Genomic DNA, 15,666 nt, shown 5'->3' on the forward strand with positions numbered 1-15,666 from the left:
TGACTTGAGGCCCGTTAGCATGGTTTTGCAGTTGTTAGACATTAGGGAACAGAGGAAAGTGCACCTTCAGCATCTCGGGCATCCTGATTTTCTATCATTGGCCTGCTACTCTTATCTTGAAGGATACTGTCTTTAGGACTGTAACTGCTACATCACAGCACAAAGTAGGGAGAGACTACCCTTTGCCTCTGTCTCTATAGCCTAGCTGCTAACGACACTGTCTTCAACTTCTATTACCTTCCCACTCAGCTCTGTACCTCTGTTCCCGACCCTGCTAAAGACACAGTCTCCAAAAAACACCATAGTATTTAACAAGAACAACTTCCACCCTCCCTTACAACTGCATGCAGAGTTTTTCTGTCTAGCTATATACATCAACCTGGTGCCAAAAGTTCACCAACACTGGCTGGACACAACTGATATGTGGGAGCTCAGTAATACAGTCATACAGCACCATAGACTCTTACGGTGCTGATATCCCAGTCCAGTAGAATCGAGAGGGGTCTAGTTGTAACATCACGAAAATAGACAGTTAAACACCGGTACGATACTTTCAAATGATCGAAACTTTGCAAAAGCTATGGAGCTTAGATGGTTTGGGGTTAATAAGAATTTTTCGAGTTATGAATGAAAAAGCACAGTGTAAAGCCATACACATCAGGTTATACTGAAAAAGCAATCAGCTTTTGGTATACATATGTTATTTAGTCAGAAATGGACAATGGAATGCACGCAGTCTTTGGCCTTTAGCTAATGGCTATAAAACATGAGTGGAGACTAGTCTTTGAATGCATCTGGTTTTAGCATTCCATCCATTGCCTTGAATAGCAATACAGGCACGGCTCTGTTGTCAGCTGCAACTAATATAATTTCTAATCCAAATTTCCATTGTTCAATCTCTTTGTTAGTCGATTTAATGGTCTTATCAAAAAAAAGACATAAAATATAAATTTAAAACTCAAGTAAAAAAAAAACTTTAAAAGTAAGTAAAACATAACCTGCTTTACCGGGGAGAATTCTAAGCTGCAGTATTTGAACTCATCACTACAAATTTACTAGAATAAATTAGTATTCTTATCCAAAAAGAAAAAAAAAATCTACTGTCAACAGTCCAAAAAATGACAAGTGGAGTATAACAAAATGGAGAAATAAAGGTTAACTCATCCAATAAGTCCTATGATATCAGTGAGGAAAAATTCTTGTAATAAGGATGGCGTTTTAATAACCTATCCCATATCTTTTATAAGTCCCTAGCTAACACTCCTTAGTTTAACAGTTTTTATTCATTATAATGGAAAATAAAAAAAAAGTCTGTTTTTTAGCTGTTGGCTCTTATCTAGCCTTCACAAGCTACATTCTGGATAGATGCCAAACAATTATGAAGGCATTTGGGACTAAAGGTTGCTGAAGCTCAGTAGTGATTTTCATTGAGATAAGAAAGTATCTTATGAATTTTTGAGAAAAAAAAAATTTTGTGGGTATAATTAAAGGTAGTTAGCAATTACGAGAAGGAATGACAGAGCTAAGGGCTTGAAATTTAGTTAACATAATTGAGAGCAGTAATGGCTGCTATATTTAGAACTTCTGCAATGAAAGTTATTTTCTTTGGAGAAGAGATCACATTTGCCACAACATTCTGGTATTGTGCTATGTAAATATGTAGGAGCTACGCCGCCATCTGTTTGCTACTCATTCCAAAGGATCATTAACATGGAATACAAATGAAATCTTGATTGAGATAAATAGGTGATGAGATGTTTTTGTCTTTTATTTTATTGGTATTTTGAGGGTGTATCAAGCTTCCCATTGACAAGAACTGGAGTGGTGCCACCTGCCATGTGTGTAATAAAATAAATACTAAGGAGGATAATTAAGGCCAAATTATAATTGTCGTCAATTTCTTGAGGCTTTTAATTATTTTCTCTAAAGAAGTGCACCTGTCATACATCATGGATGTAGCCATTTTTTTTTTTTTTTTTTTTTTTTTTTTTTTTTTTTAAATCTGTTTTATTGAGGTTTTTATTTTAATACAGAAATAACAAGTTTAAATCAGTAACTGAAGACATACAGGGTATACAAATAGAATCAACATAAAACCATGACTGCGCAGCGTTCTTAACTTGGGTGGCAGAGGATCTCTCTTCATGAGAGTCACCTTGCAACAGCTAACTCTGCGCACCTGAAACCTAGAACTGCTATCCTCTTGTTTGTCGACCCTCCAGTCATTTATATAACAAACAGAGACAGACATACATAATAAACGGGAACACAAGGAAAGGTGAGAACTATTACGTAGCATCGGTGGTGTCCTGGGTGATGACAGGGGGTGACCATCAGTGGGAATGGAGGGGGGGGAGAAGGTTGGGAAGAGGAGGAGGGGAGAACGGTCAGGAAAGAGAGGCTCTCTTTTGACCAGATGCGTGCCGAGCTATGTCCTCTTCTCAGTTAAACAAAATTCACTTTAATGTGGGGTGCGTCTCAGTTCCCTCCATGGCCCCCAAATCTGAAAGTACTCCTCCCTTGTGTTCCCGGACCAGCTGGCGAGTTCTTCTATGTTGCAAATATCGTCCACTCTCGCTAACCACTGAGAAACTGAGGGCGCTATTTTTTGGAGCCACAGGGAGGGAATTAAAGCTTTAGCCGCATCGATCATGAAGGCCAAGAGTTTGTTCTTTCTTGGATGAAACGCTGGAGACGGCTTCCATAGGAAGATTATCTCCGGGGTTAAGACGAGAGCAGGGGCGATTTTCCTCATTGTCTCCTCCATGGATGTAGCCATTTTGTTGACTGTAGGCCAATAAATATCCACCTACGATTTCACTAAAGCCAGACCATAGTGGCTTCTGTCCTCATACCCAAAGTAATAATCCTGTTCTCCCCATACTGTGGGGTCTGCTAGAGTATGAACAGATGTAGCAAACATTATCTTGGCATTTAATGTGTTATGATCTTTTAACAACAATGTATTGTAATGCTGTTAATTAAGTGATCCCAATGTTGACAGTCATGTTAATGCTTGCTCCATCTGTAGGAAGCAGAACCATAAGTAACTATAGGGCTCCATGGCAAAACTTGAAATTTGACTGCACTTCACAAGGTCAGTAGTATTCCCTTTTCCTTTCCAGTTTTTGACTTCCCAGCAATCTGCCTTGAGTTTTCCATTCTCTTCCAATCTTCCCATTCTTCTTCCATAGTAGTCGGTGGGGAAATAGATGAACTCCCTTAGTTCCTGGGCTACATAACAGCTACCTGATTACCCGTTGGCTATGCCTCTTGATAGGAAATACAGAAACTCTCCTACATAACTCTATTGTCATCTTAAATAAGGTGCCTGTGATAAATATGTCTACCTTAGATGAATTGGTTGGTCATGTGGACTAAGTAGCCTTTAAAGGGGTTATTCGGTCAAAAAAAGTTTTTAAAAGCAGCTCAACATATTTTAAAAACTCTGAATACTCATTGTGTGTTCCCCCCACTGCTCTCTACTTCCTGCTGCAACAATGACATCACTGAACATGGGACATGTGAGCACTGCAGCAGCCAATCACTGCTCACTTAAGCTGATGCTGCATGTTCCTGTATTGGGCTGAGCAGCAGCAGAAAATGGAGAGCAGTGGCAGAACAGGAGCGTCAGAAACCCAGGAGAGATGATTATGTCTTATATCTTCTTTTATGTGTTTTAAAGCATGGACAGCTGCTTTCAAACTTTTTCATTTAGGTGGATAATACCTTTGAAGCGTCTTTAGATCCAAGTGGGGTTAATAATGTCCATGAATCTCAGGTACTCTTCCCTCCTAAAAAAAAAAAAAAAAAAATGTAAAACCTAATACAAGTCTACAAATGCGTTTCTGTACTGATCAATTGTTACCACTTGTAGACCATGATATCCACTAGAATAACAAAAAGTGTGGGATTCCTAAACTACTGTAGCTCCTGTGTCTACAGAAAATAAGAGGTAGAACATTCAATTAGTCCCATTTTAATTCAAGCGTTTTTCCATTTAAAGCCAGTAATTTTGGGCTATTTAAAAAATCAACATTTCGAATTTTCAAAATATTGTCCCGCTTACTATAAACCCATTCAACTTCAGACTGTTTTGTTTATCAAGATATTAAATATACCTCCGAGACATTCTGTGTATCAAAACTATAAACCTGGTGAGTTTTAATCATTTTGTAAAGTATCTTTTCCGTTGGCAGACGCCATGAGCCAATTTCCAACGATATTAGAACTTGTGGCCATAAAATATTTCTCTTGGTATTTCCTCGCACGTTAGCAGCTGTTAAAACAGTCTACTTACATATATTAAGCACAAGAATAGGTTATTTGTAATGTATGTTATTGGAAAATGTTTGGAAACAAGAAAAAGAACATTTGTAAATGTCTTTAGCATGGAAATTTCTACCATCACATGTGTATATAAAAATATTCAGTAAATATTAAAAGTAGCAGCACAGGAAATTTTTATGAACTTTGCTGAAGAATTAGCCTTTTGCCCAGTGCCTGTTCTATAATATTTGTCTAGCTAAGCTATAAAAATTTTCTTTGTAGACTAAAAGGCCCGTGTGAAATGGTGACTTTGGCCCCACAGTGTTTTTCAGCAACCTAAATCACATTCATGGGCGTAACTATAGAGGGTGCAGGGGATGCGGTTGCACCCGGGCCCAGGAGCCTTAGGGGGCCCATAAGGTCTCTCTTCTCCATATAGGAAGTCCAGTACTATGAATAAAGCATTATAGTTGGGGGCCCTGTTACAGGTTTTGCATTGGGGCCCAGGAGCTTCAAGTTATGTCTCTGTGCAGCATGGTTTAGGTATGGGTACAGGTACAGATACAGATAAAGTGGGGGGACCTGCTCACGTTTTGCATCAGGGCCCCTGAGCCTTTAGTTACGCCTCTGATCACATCCCAAGGCTAGAATATGCAATTTGCGCAACAAAAAGCCAGTGAGATATGGTCGCTGCGAAAAGTTGCAGTTTAAGGGGTTGTATGAGAATAGAAAACATTTTCACTCTTGTCCATGGACTATGTCTGGCATTGGAGCTCATCTACATTCGAATGAATAAGGCTGAGCTGTAATACTAGATACAGTGCACAAAGTATAAATCAAACCTCTTGTTAATGAGGCCTGGTCACATCGTCTAATCTGTGGGACCAGCAATGCCGTTACAGCTGTGTCCCCTTTGACTTCTATGCTACACCGCCATTCATCTACACCAGCTTCTGTTAAATATGGAACCCAACTGTTATGTCCAACCTGAACATATTAGTTGCTCCAAGAGTGACCTGTATAAACACACTTAACACCAAAATGTATAAGAAAATACAAATCGGGGAATATGGGGAACTGACCCCAAATCCTCTGATATAGGAAGACCCTACCTATAAGCGGAGTGCTCGCCTTGATAGGGGCGATCCCATGTCAGGAACCTAGGTGACCCTGACATTCCCTAGATGGTGACAGGGAACAATGATAAGGAAAGCTGACGCTCAATTAATGAATCATCAGAATAGAGGGAACAAGATGTCAAAAAAACAAATAAATTAATGAATAGCCAGCAGACTTTGTAAACTGAGGTGCAGGTCAGGCCAAAGAGCTGCTGACAGAATAGAAACCCCTTCAGACAAAAGTAGAACTGGCATTCTCTGTAAGGCGGACCTAGATAGAATACAAATGCACAGATTTAAGGCTTATTGTCCAGCTGGGACACCTATCACTCAGCCAATCAATCAGTCCATGCACCAGCAGAGAAGTTGGTGTCTAGTGCCAAAATAACAGTGAGCATGCACTGGCAGGAGGCTTACATGGACCAGGGCTGATGAAGTGACATCACCCTGGTCCTTATCCCCACCGGTCAACGTGCTGTGAGACCAACACTAGTATCCTGACATTTGGGCAGTCTTAACCACTCGGTGTCAATGGATGATATTACATTTGCTTGACGCTAAGCAGTGGAAACCACCCACATAACAGAATACTAGTGTTGGGCTCCGTATGTAACATGAGCCACTGCGGACGAATAGAGGGATGTAGAACAAAAAGTTAACCGGTGTTGGAGTCAACGGGGACATGACTGTAAAGCATGCAGTCGGTCTCGCAGATCAGAGGACATGAAATATCCTCCTTAAATCTAAAAAGCCCCTTTAGGCATGGCAAAGCCCCAATGCGTGATTGCTGTATTCTGACAGAGGTCAACGTAAATTACTTGCAACAGTCATACAACATTCAGATTGACTTCAGGTATAAAAGACTCGTGTACAGGGTAGACGGTGTGGCAATTAACGCTTGGCATCCTATTGTTTTTTCTGACTTTCACATAAAAGAATAAGTCAGTTTGCAGTACACCAATTTTTTACATAGTTTTTGTCACTTTTCACTGACTTCTGGGTTTATGGGTGATTATTGCGGCTCTTCGAGGAATTCTAAGTTGGAATTTTCATTTGAGTTTGGGCTAAAATGTTAGACAGTGGTGCAGAAGGACAGAGGACTTCAATTAAAAAAAATCCCTTCTGCCCATTGTTCGTTTTAGCATCTTCTTGCCAAATCTTCTGGAGCACTTGTAATTTCCTCTGTACAGAGCCCGACAGGCTCATCAGCAGCAGAAGGTAAACATAATAGATGTGAGGAATTTCTGAAGACTTATGAGGTTTAGCTTGCTGAAATGTACACTGCGTCTGGAGATCCTTCGACGTGGCCACATGTGGACTCTTCAAATTGAAAACATTATAAAGAAAAGGGGAATCGTTAAGCCCCTGTTAACCACAAGACTTAAGAATAAAATACATTTTATACAAAAGAATTTGAAGGTTATTTCAGTGTTATGACATTGTAGTGCGGCTACCGAGGGCATTCATCACTCATGATGAACCCAGTGGTAAATCTCGCATGACATATAGCATATGTTGTTCCTTATTTAACAGCAAGCATGCTGAAATGAATGTATAGTGCCCCCAAATAATGTTTACAGTGTAGTCGTATCAGACGTAGCATTGATAGATCATATCAAACGCTTGACGATCAGCTCATCCATCATGATGGTAGTTTTACAGTATGCATCAAGGATCCCCCGAGGTTCACAGATGAAACTTCACTGGTCTTAGTATTCAATGAAAGTAAAAATTCAGCACGGCTGAATTTCTAATATGAAACAGAAACATCTGCTTACATGATTCAAACCAACAGACTCTTATGCAGTTGGGTAAATGTCTTGGTGGATCCATTACTGGTACAAATTGCTACGTGTTGTCCATTCATAGTTTATGCAGCATATTGGTGTACAAATTCAATGGTGTGATCTGTGTATAGCAATGTTTGATTTCTAGTTATACACAAAACCCTTAATGTCCATGGCTCAACCAATTTCGGTTGGGTTCACACCTGCATTAGGGCTCAGGTCATAATTTCCATCTCTACTTTGTTTCTAGAGAAGAGAAACTGAAATAAAACAGAAAAAAAGGATCTGGTTTTTCCCCGTTGATTTTAATGGGGTTTCGAAAAACGGAAAGGCTTCAGTTTGCTTCCATTCCATTAGGTTTAAGTTTTTGGGATGGGAAACCTGATGGAATGGAAGCAAATGGAAGCCTTTTTGTCCACTTTCCATTTTGTTTTTGAAACCCCAATTGAAAGCAACGGGGAAAAAAACTGAGTCGTTTTTTTTTTGCTTGTTTTATTTCAGTTTCTCTCCTTCAAAAACAGGGCAGAGTGGTGTAAACCCTGAACTGAGCACTAATGCGGGTAAGAAAGCAGCCTAAGGCCTCAGTCACACGGGCACATCGGCACCCGTACACTGGCGCCGATGCGCCCGTGTGACTGCAGGAAGGAGACGGCCGTACCTAAAGACGGCCGTCTCTCTGCAGCGCTGGAGGAAAGAACACATGACCCGCAATGAAGCCAGTCACATGTTCTTTCCTCCAGCGCTGCAGAGAGACGGCCGTCTGCAGGTACGTACGTCTGCTGGTGTCAGTCACACGGGCGCATCGGCGCTGGTGTATGGGTGCCGATGCGCCCGTGTGACTGAGGCCTTAGCCAGAGGTTACATGTGCCAAGCTATCAGTCCATGTACTCCATAGGAGTATTAAATTGCATTAGTAAATTACTGTAACATGATAGAACATAATAGAGTTATCTACTTATGTCATGTATAGATGTGTCCTTCCTTCCCCTTCCTCTTGGCTTTACATATCCTGAGATGTGTGATGTGGGATAGCCAACATTGGATTTTTGAAAAAAAAATGAGTTTGTGATACTCTGTTGGGAGATGTCTGTGAAATAAGTGGTTGTGATATAAATTGTATCCTGTCGAGAGTTTTGCTCTTGCTAATAAGTTGTGATAATGTATTGATTTTGTATTTTAAAGCATATCTGAGTTTTCGAACGTTTTTCAGAAGCAGCCCAAGTCTTCATTGGCTGCTTCGTTGCTGTTTGTACCCAGTTTGAGATCTATCCATTCAGTTTTCCATGTAGATTTTCCTATTGTTCTGCTGTCCTGCTATTTGCAATCCACTTACAGATAGATAGGGTGTCTTAAACTAGCCATCTGCCAGTACTATGCTACCAGGACTTCCTCTCTCGTACTTCCCATGCTGCCTTGAATAGTGCTGATCCAATCAGCTGCAAGGCAGCATCTGAATGTCCATTCCTCTGTTACATTGGCTTCTACCTCATTTTTTTTGCCTTCCTCTGGATCAACATGGGGGGGGGCAATTGGCTGAACTGGGTGGACATGTGTTTTTTTCAGCCTTAAATACTATGCTACTATGTAGTAATTAGCAGTGTTTTCATGGCCCTGTTACTAGAGAAAACAAATACCCAACAACTGGTAGTGGATTACAAAGGTGCTGGAAGTTAGAGCCCTAGTGGCCAGCACTTGATTTTCAGTGATAAAACAGTTCTTTTTTAATACAAGTATGCTACAAGATTGACAATCCACACATAGGCTGTTAGATGAGCAGAAGTTGTCTGAAAGGTTTGTGTCCATTTAAATGGAGTCTTTACCATAATTCATGAAAAGTTAACAGTTGGACACTTTAGCATATTAATGGGCTCAGTACGCAATGTTCTTAGGACCAATGGTGGTCCCAGTGGTTGGATCCCTACTGACACCATGTACTTTTTAAATTAAATATAATATTTCCCATTTGTGTATGTCTGTAATGCTAAAATGTAACTATGATAGAAAATTGGAAGATGCAATATTTCGGAAAATTTCCGTCTCTTACCAACGAGAATCTCAGGTCTTTGTTACGGAGGCTAAAAAGTGGAAGTAGACTCGTCATATTTAGCGTTTGACTTTTTCTAATGCCGCTGTGACTACATAGCTTGAAATTACAAGGAGACGGAATAGTTAAGCTCGGTGTATTAGCCATCCAATGATATCAGTACAAGTTAAAGTGATCTTTTAACCTTTTTCTTCTAAGTCTGTTTTCACTGATATTAATTAGCTGTCTCGAATGCTGTAAACATCTCAAGCACTAGAGTGCTAGTTTCAATTTGGTACCAGGCATTTCTGTGCATCTCTGCTTTTGTTTATGCTCCAAGAAGAGGCTGAAACAGCATTAGCCGAGCTGCAGAAAAGGCCCCTTCATCCTGTTCATTGTTTACCTGTAGTGTTGCCTGATGGAACTGCTTATGTCTGTAGGCTTCGAATTTTTCAGTCAGCTTCAAGGACTTCCATAAATGAAAAGACTGGATCTTGCAAAAGATAATTATTTAACCCTTTCTTCAACCCGGCTGCCATCAGGTGCTCTGAAATGGTTTGGCAGCCACTTCACCGGCACTGAATGGGTCCGCACACTATGTCTTTCATCAAATGCTGAAGACATGGAGGAGAGACGGGCTTTTGTCTGTGCCATGCCTAAAACAAAAGGTTGTCTGACTCTTGAGATGAACAGTACTTGTAATGTGGCTGACTGATGCATCTGAAAGCCAGGGAACTTTTTGCAAGGCCGTGCTTCTCTTTTGTTTCTGCTGAGTGATAAGGCTTTGGGACGCTTCCAACCATGGCCTAATTACTAAGATTGCAATGATAACCATTTACATATCAGCTTTAGGCCAATAACAGGCTCTAATGGACATTATTTTTAAAAGTATTTTTTTTCCTATTGACTGCAATGTGCCCCCCCCCCCCCCTCTTCCCTGCCCCCGTCCTCACTCCAATTTCCCACCTCCAATCATCTGTCGGTAAACTATAGATGGGGAAATAAACCTTTTAATTCCTGGAATTTGTGTATCGGCATAAGATGTGTAGATACCTTGAAAGCCTTAATGGTAGCGGCTTAATGAAAGCAACATGCGATGGCAAGCTATCACTTAAAAAAACACAAATTATTAATGAATTCAGAGAACTAATGTTGAATGCAACATGACCGCTCGTAGGCCAGAAAGGTGAATAATATATATTTTATTTTATATGCTGGCAGAGATCTATGCAAAATGTCATTTAGAGTTACTTTTTTATTTCCCTTTTTATCTTTTTTTTGCCTGTTTATGATGTTTTTTTTCAGACTCCGTATTTAGATTCTCTGGTTTGATGCTTTAGTTGGTATGAAGGTTCAACATAGGCTTGAAGCTTCTGTTTGCTCGTTGATATTTGGGAGGGGAAAAGTTAATGGAAGGCTGCTACAGAAAAACAGCTAATAAAACTCTGCTAACAGTACATTTGCAGAATGGTCATATGCATGATCGTACTTCATCTTTTTCGGTAAGTGTAGCCGTCTTGGAGATATAAGCTTTTACAGGTTCCTCGCATTCTTTATTTAAGGGTACTTTTGTACGGAATGACTGTCAGGCCCTTAAGCATCCGAAAGCCGGCCCAATGATTATCGCTGCTTTTCTTTTACACAGGAACGATATTGGTTATTTGGATGGAGGTGGAGTGCCTCGAAGATGTCTTCTGGCCATGCGCCTCCATTGAGTAAACAGGCAGTTGTTCATAGCTGGCTATTTAAATGGGCCGACAGTCATTTGGTTTTTAGGTGAGCTAAAAACCAAGCAAATCCAATAAGTGAACAAATCTCCCCGTTGGGTGTCATGTTTACAAAGGATGATAGTTGTCCATAATTGCTCTTTTGAGTAATTACTGGGGCAACTATCACCCCACGTAAAAGTACCCTAAATTAGTTGCAATCTGACCGATGAGTTGTCTTGCAGCAACTTGTAGACTGGGCTGTTTGCCACTTGGTTCTCCTCCCATTATCTAAAGATTGATGTCTACAGCTCCAATCATTAAACAAGCAGAAGGGCCGAGGAGGACCAAGCGGCAAACAGACCAAACCAGAGCAAGCCGCAAACCACCCATCGAATGAATTGGAGACGATTTAGATAGAGCATAGGGAAAGGTCAACGCTTATAACTTCTGGACTTCCTGCACTTACAGAAAAAAGAGAAGGCACCATGACCATGCCGCCTTACCACCACTGTACTTTCGGCAGTAGTCTATTGGCTGCTTTCCTGTGTGAGGCTTCCTTGAAGCTAAGTTGACTAGTGGCTGTTGTGGACTTTTTGTTCTCTCCAATCCTTCCCTGGAATTCATGCTTGATCAATATGATTGGATCAGCAAATCAGAGCAGAATCTAGCGGTAGATGTCCAGTTTAGGCAATAATTTATAGGACTGGAATAGTCTGTGCTGTTCTGCATTTTAACATAGCGCTCGATAGGTTATTTTTTTATACATTTTGGTATCTAGTTTATAGTAGGTTTAGGTTGGTCATAGACTATTAATATAGCAAATGTTGATATGCTGCCAATATTAATGTAGATGTCAGTCTAATAGCACTCCCTAATGTATGTAAGAGCAAGTATTTTTACCTTGATACAGAGAAGCAGTCAAGTGTGAGATTTAATATACATCCTAATCTGTCTTGTCATTGCACTAGCCAAGGGTGATGTTCTAATGTACAGGCAGCCATTTTCTTTTTCTGCGCTTGCACTACAATGGACATGCATGAATGACAGCCAACCTTCTGCACTGTAATTATTTGGAGGACATCTAGACTATGCAGCTAGAACATTACTGTATTAACCTTTAAGCCTTTAAAACAATAGGTAATAAAATGACCGCATTTCAAAAAAACATTTCACTGTGAATATTGCAGCTATTGTACTTCTCTGAATCACATAAATGTGCATTTGTTGTATCTGCAAGAGATTGCTTTAATGGGCTCTTTTATTTAGAGGTAATGCAATAAATTATGTACAGAGTATGAAGAGCAGCACTTCTGTTCGTATGTATAAGTAAAGGGGATTGGGACATAATTGTCTCAATGATTCCAATGGCAAATAAAATCTAATAAAAGATAATACTTAAAAATACAGGTTTATGATTACGGCACAAAGAGAAATCTTGGGGAAATGAATTGTATCCAGCTGAAAGGGATTGTAAACTTCCTAAAAACTTGCTAACCTTGATAGAGAACAAGGAGCGCCACATTTTTGTTAGGGTGGTTGGTACAGAATAATTGGCTTAACTCAAGACAATATGTTGCCTGCATCCTTAAAGGGATTTTGTCATGAAAAAAAATCAATACTTATCTATCCCTCCCCAGGCAAACTCCTTACCGCTCTCTTCTCCCCACTGATCTTCTCCAGTCCCCCTGGTCACCTCACCTCCAGATGTCCGGATCCACTTCTTCTTGTTATGGAGCATCCATTCTCTGAAGTCTCCAGGTTAATGTAGGTTATGACACTAGTGACGGCATTCACTGCCTAGGAAGAAATGCCGATCTATTACCGAGACTGCACCTGGATGCTGTCTCACCGCGAGAGTTCATTTACTATTGTAGCAAGACCCGAAGCATGCGAAGTCTCTGCAATAGCTTGGCACTCTCTGCTTGCTTATGAACGCTATGTCACTAGTGATGTAGCATACATTGGGCGTCAGGAAGAAGACTGAAGAGAATGGATGGTTTGTCAGAGGAAGCAGAAGAATCGGACGGCTGAAGGTGAGGTGACCTGGGGGGACTGCCGGGGACAGGAGAAGATTGGTGGGGAGAATAAGCAGTAAAAAGACAGACGGGGGAGGAATTAGTGAGTATAAAATGTTTTATTAATGGCAGAACCCCTTTAAGGTGGGCATACACATTAGTTTTAGCTCAGCCAAACTCAACAATTCTGGTGTGACCAGCCAGCGTCTAATCTGTATGGAGAACCCCCGATTTTCCACTGATTGCAGATGATGCAGGAGAGAAACATTCGCCAGTTGGATTTCAGCAACCCTCTTCTTTTTTTTCTCGAGAGGTGTCCACCAGTGGTTTTGTCCCCTCCCTACATTCACAACGGATGCATGCTCAGCTAAGATTGCATGTGTTTTAGGGTGTCAAATGAGATATTTCCATCAAGCTTTGACAGCTTATGTGTTTGCATGAACTAGAGGCTTAGTTGCAGCAAATGTAAAGGGTTATGCTATAGGATAGCATATGGAACCTGTATGCCTCAATACCAGCCTGTATCACATCTTGTATCCAAGCAAGAGGCGGTAAAACAGGGTACTAGAGCCTCCATTCCTTCCCGTATCACATCTTGTATCCAAGCTAGAGGTTGCACAACAGGGTACTAGAGTCTCTATGCTCACCCATATCACAACTTGCATCCAAGTTACAGACAGCCCAACAGGGTATTAGAGCCTCCCTTTAAGTGTTCAGTTTTCCACAATAAATTATCTTTTTGCTCTGATATTGTACTCACTTGCGTAAAGCTTCATTAGATTCCGACAACTCCTTGGTGCTTGATTTTTTTTTACATTGCGTGTATATATGTGTTACAAGATGTGATACAATGGCCTATATTATGACCCAAGATTACCTTTTCAGCTGGTCTTATAACATTTACTGGCTCTATTATTACCAATTACTAACACATACTATTTTCCAATGAGATTTAAAGTCTTAGTGGCCATTAAAATAGCATTTTTGTCTATTTTGTAAAAAGATCCCCTCCTCTGCCACATCTGTTTAACCTGTAGGTCCTTGCAATTTCAAAAAGAAATTAAACCATGATGGGTTGAACACATCTACAGCAAAGCAATTTGGTAAGCAGCAGAAACTAATAGATTTAGAAGAAGCTAATAGGTTTCTTTTAAAGTGAGTGGAGAATGTCATTGTATCTAGGAATTTTATGTGAAATTAGCCATGAAGTTACCCTCATTTAAATTACTGGTCAGATACTTAACATGGATGATTTAAAGGGGGAGTCCACACCCCTCTACCTGCATCAAAACATTCCAAAAATAAATATTAAAAGGGTTGTACCAAAACTGGCTTTTATCGCCTATGAACAGGACCCCTGTTCTCCGAATCGGTAGGGTCTCAGGAGGAAGCCCCCCATTGATCAGATTTTTATCACCTATCCTGTTGTAATGTGATAAAAGTCAATATTGGTACACCCCCTTTAAGACATAATTGTTACTCTTTGAAGGCTTCAAATTTAATAATGATATTCGCATAAGTGAGTTATACTTTGCCAGTAGGGGCACACCCCACTTGGGGTTCCCTCTATTACCACAAACCAAGAACTATATCTATTAAACCCATTGGCGAAGGTGAACTTTAAAAAAGGACAATGCAAATAATGCTAAAACATCAGGTCTTCTGTCATATGTTTTACCCTTAGACAACTTTTGCTGGGCCATTGGCCATTTTTAAGATAGAGTTGTCCGAAAGCATGAAAAAAAGTACATGTGCTTTCTACAAACAGCATTTACTTCAATAGGTATAAACTGCAATACCAGATGGTGCAGTTTCCCGAAAAAAAAAAAAAGACCAAATACTTTCCTTTGTAATCTCAGACAATCCCTCTAACATTTTTTTGTTTTATACACATCAAAACATCAGTAAGGACTATCATTACCGTAATGACTTCCTAAAATTCCAACACCATTTCCATGCAGCCTCTTGCTTATCGGGTCCCGGGGTTCAGCCAGTGAGAACCAGTTAATTACAAAGCAGGTATAATAATTACGAAGGAACATATATCAAGAAGCACAGACTCTAAAGATAAATACAGTATCAATTATACCCTCGCAGGTGTGTCTTAGGGAGTGGATATAAAGGGAGTACCGGGATGGCATGAGGCCAATAGACCTTATGGTTTTGTAGTAATTAGTAAGTGGTGCAGGTGTCCATTATGAATTACCGACAATAAATCTCTACTTCTGTTTTAAATATTGCTTTTGTTTCCCAAGTTCCATGCCTCCAGGAGGAAGAAAAGCAACTGACTGAAAGATTAATTACTGCAACAGTTTACTCCCCGCTAGATAAAATCTCAGCCATTTCTCTGTAGATCAGACTTATAATTTTATGTGGATCCTCAAATACATGTGAAACTAACAAGCTCATCCTTTACGGGACTGATGTGTTGTGCTGAATCTTGATTTCAATCTTGCCAAGGATTGCACCTTTGGAGGAATATATCATCAGCATCAACAAATTGCTCTCCCCTTTCATAACACCGTTAAGTCTATCATGTTGCTGGCAGCAATTAGCTGTGATTTCCTGGAAGAAAATAAAATGGTTCGAATAATGGAAGCTGAAAATATGAACATTATTTTTATAGACTCCATTGTGTGCGGTATAGACATAAAACAATCGGCTTAGATTGACTTCATTAGGAACTCAATGTAATTCGCTTAATTAAAAAAAAACAACTAAAATAATTAAAATTCTAATTTAGGC

The 15,666-nt window shown here is 40.1% G+C and overlaps 1 protein-coding gene across 3 annotated transcripts in view; it reads left to right on the forward strand.

Moving 5' to 3' along the window:
- Window positions 1-15,666, forward strand: part of ZFHX4 (zinc finger homeobox 4) — a 188,633-nt gene that overhangs the window by 98,400 nt on the left and 74,567 nt on the right. For 2 of the 3 annotated variants that reach the window (XM_066578597.1, XM_066578598.1), the window contains exon 5: window positions 3,032-3,097. The exons of the other annotated variant lie outside the window; for it this stretch is intronic. In XM_066578597.1, coding sequence (XP_066434694.1) covers window positions 3,032-3,097 — 66 coding nt within the window. The remainder of the gene's footprint in view (window positions 1-3,031; window positions 3,098-15,666) is intronic. 3 annotated transcript variants of the gene reach the window in all.

This window comes from Eleutherodactylus coqui, chromosome 9 (genome assembly GCF_035609145.1).
Source record: "Eleutherodactylus coqui strain aEleCoq1 chromosome 9, aEleCoq1.hap1, whole genome shotgun sequence".
Classification (NCBI taxonomy): domain Eukaryota; kingdom Metazoa; phylum Chordata; class Amphibia; order Anura; family Eleutherodactylidae; genus Eleutherodactylus; species Eleutherodactylus coqui.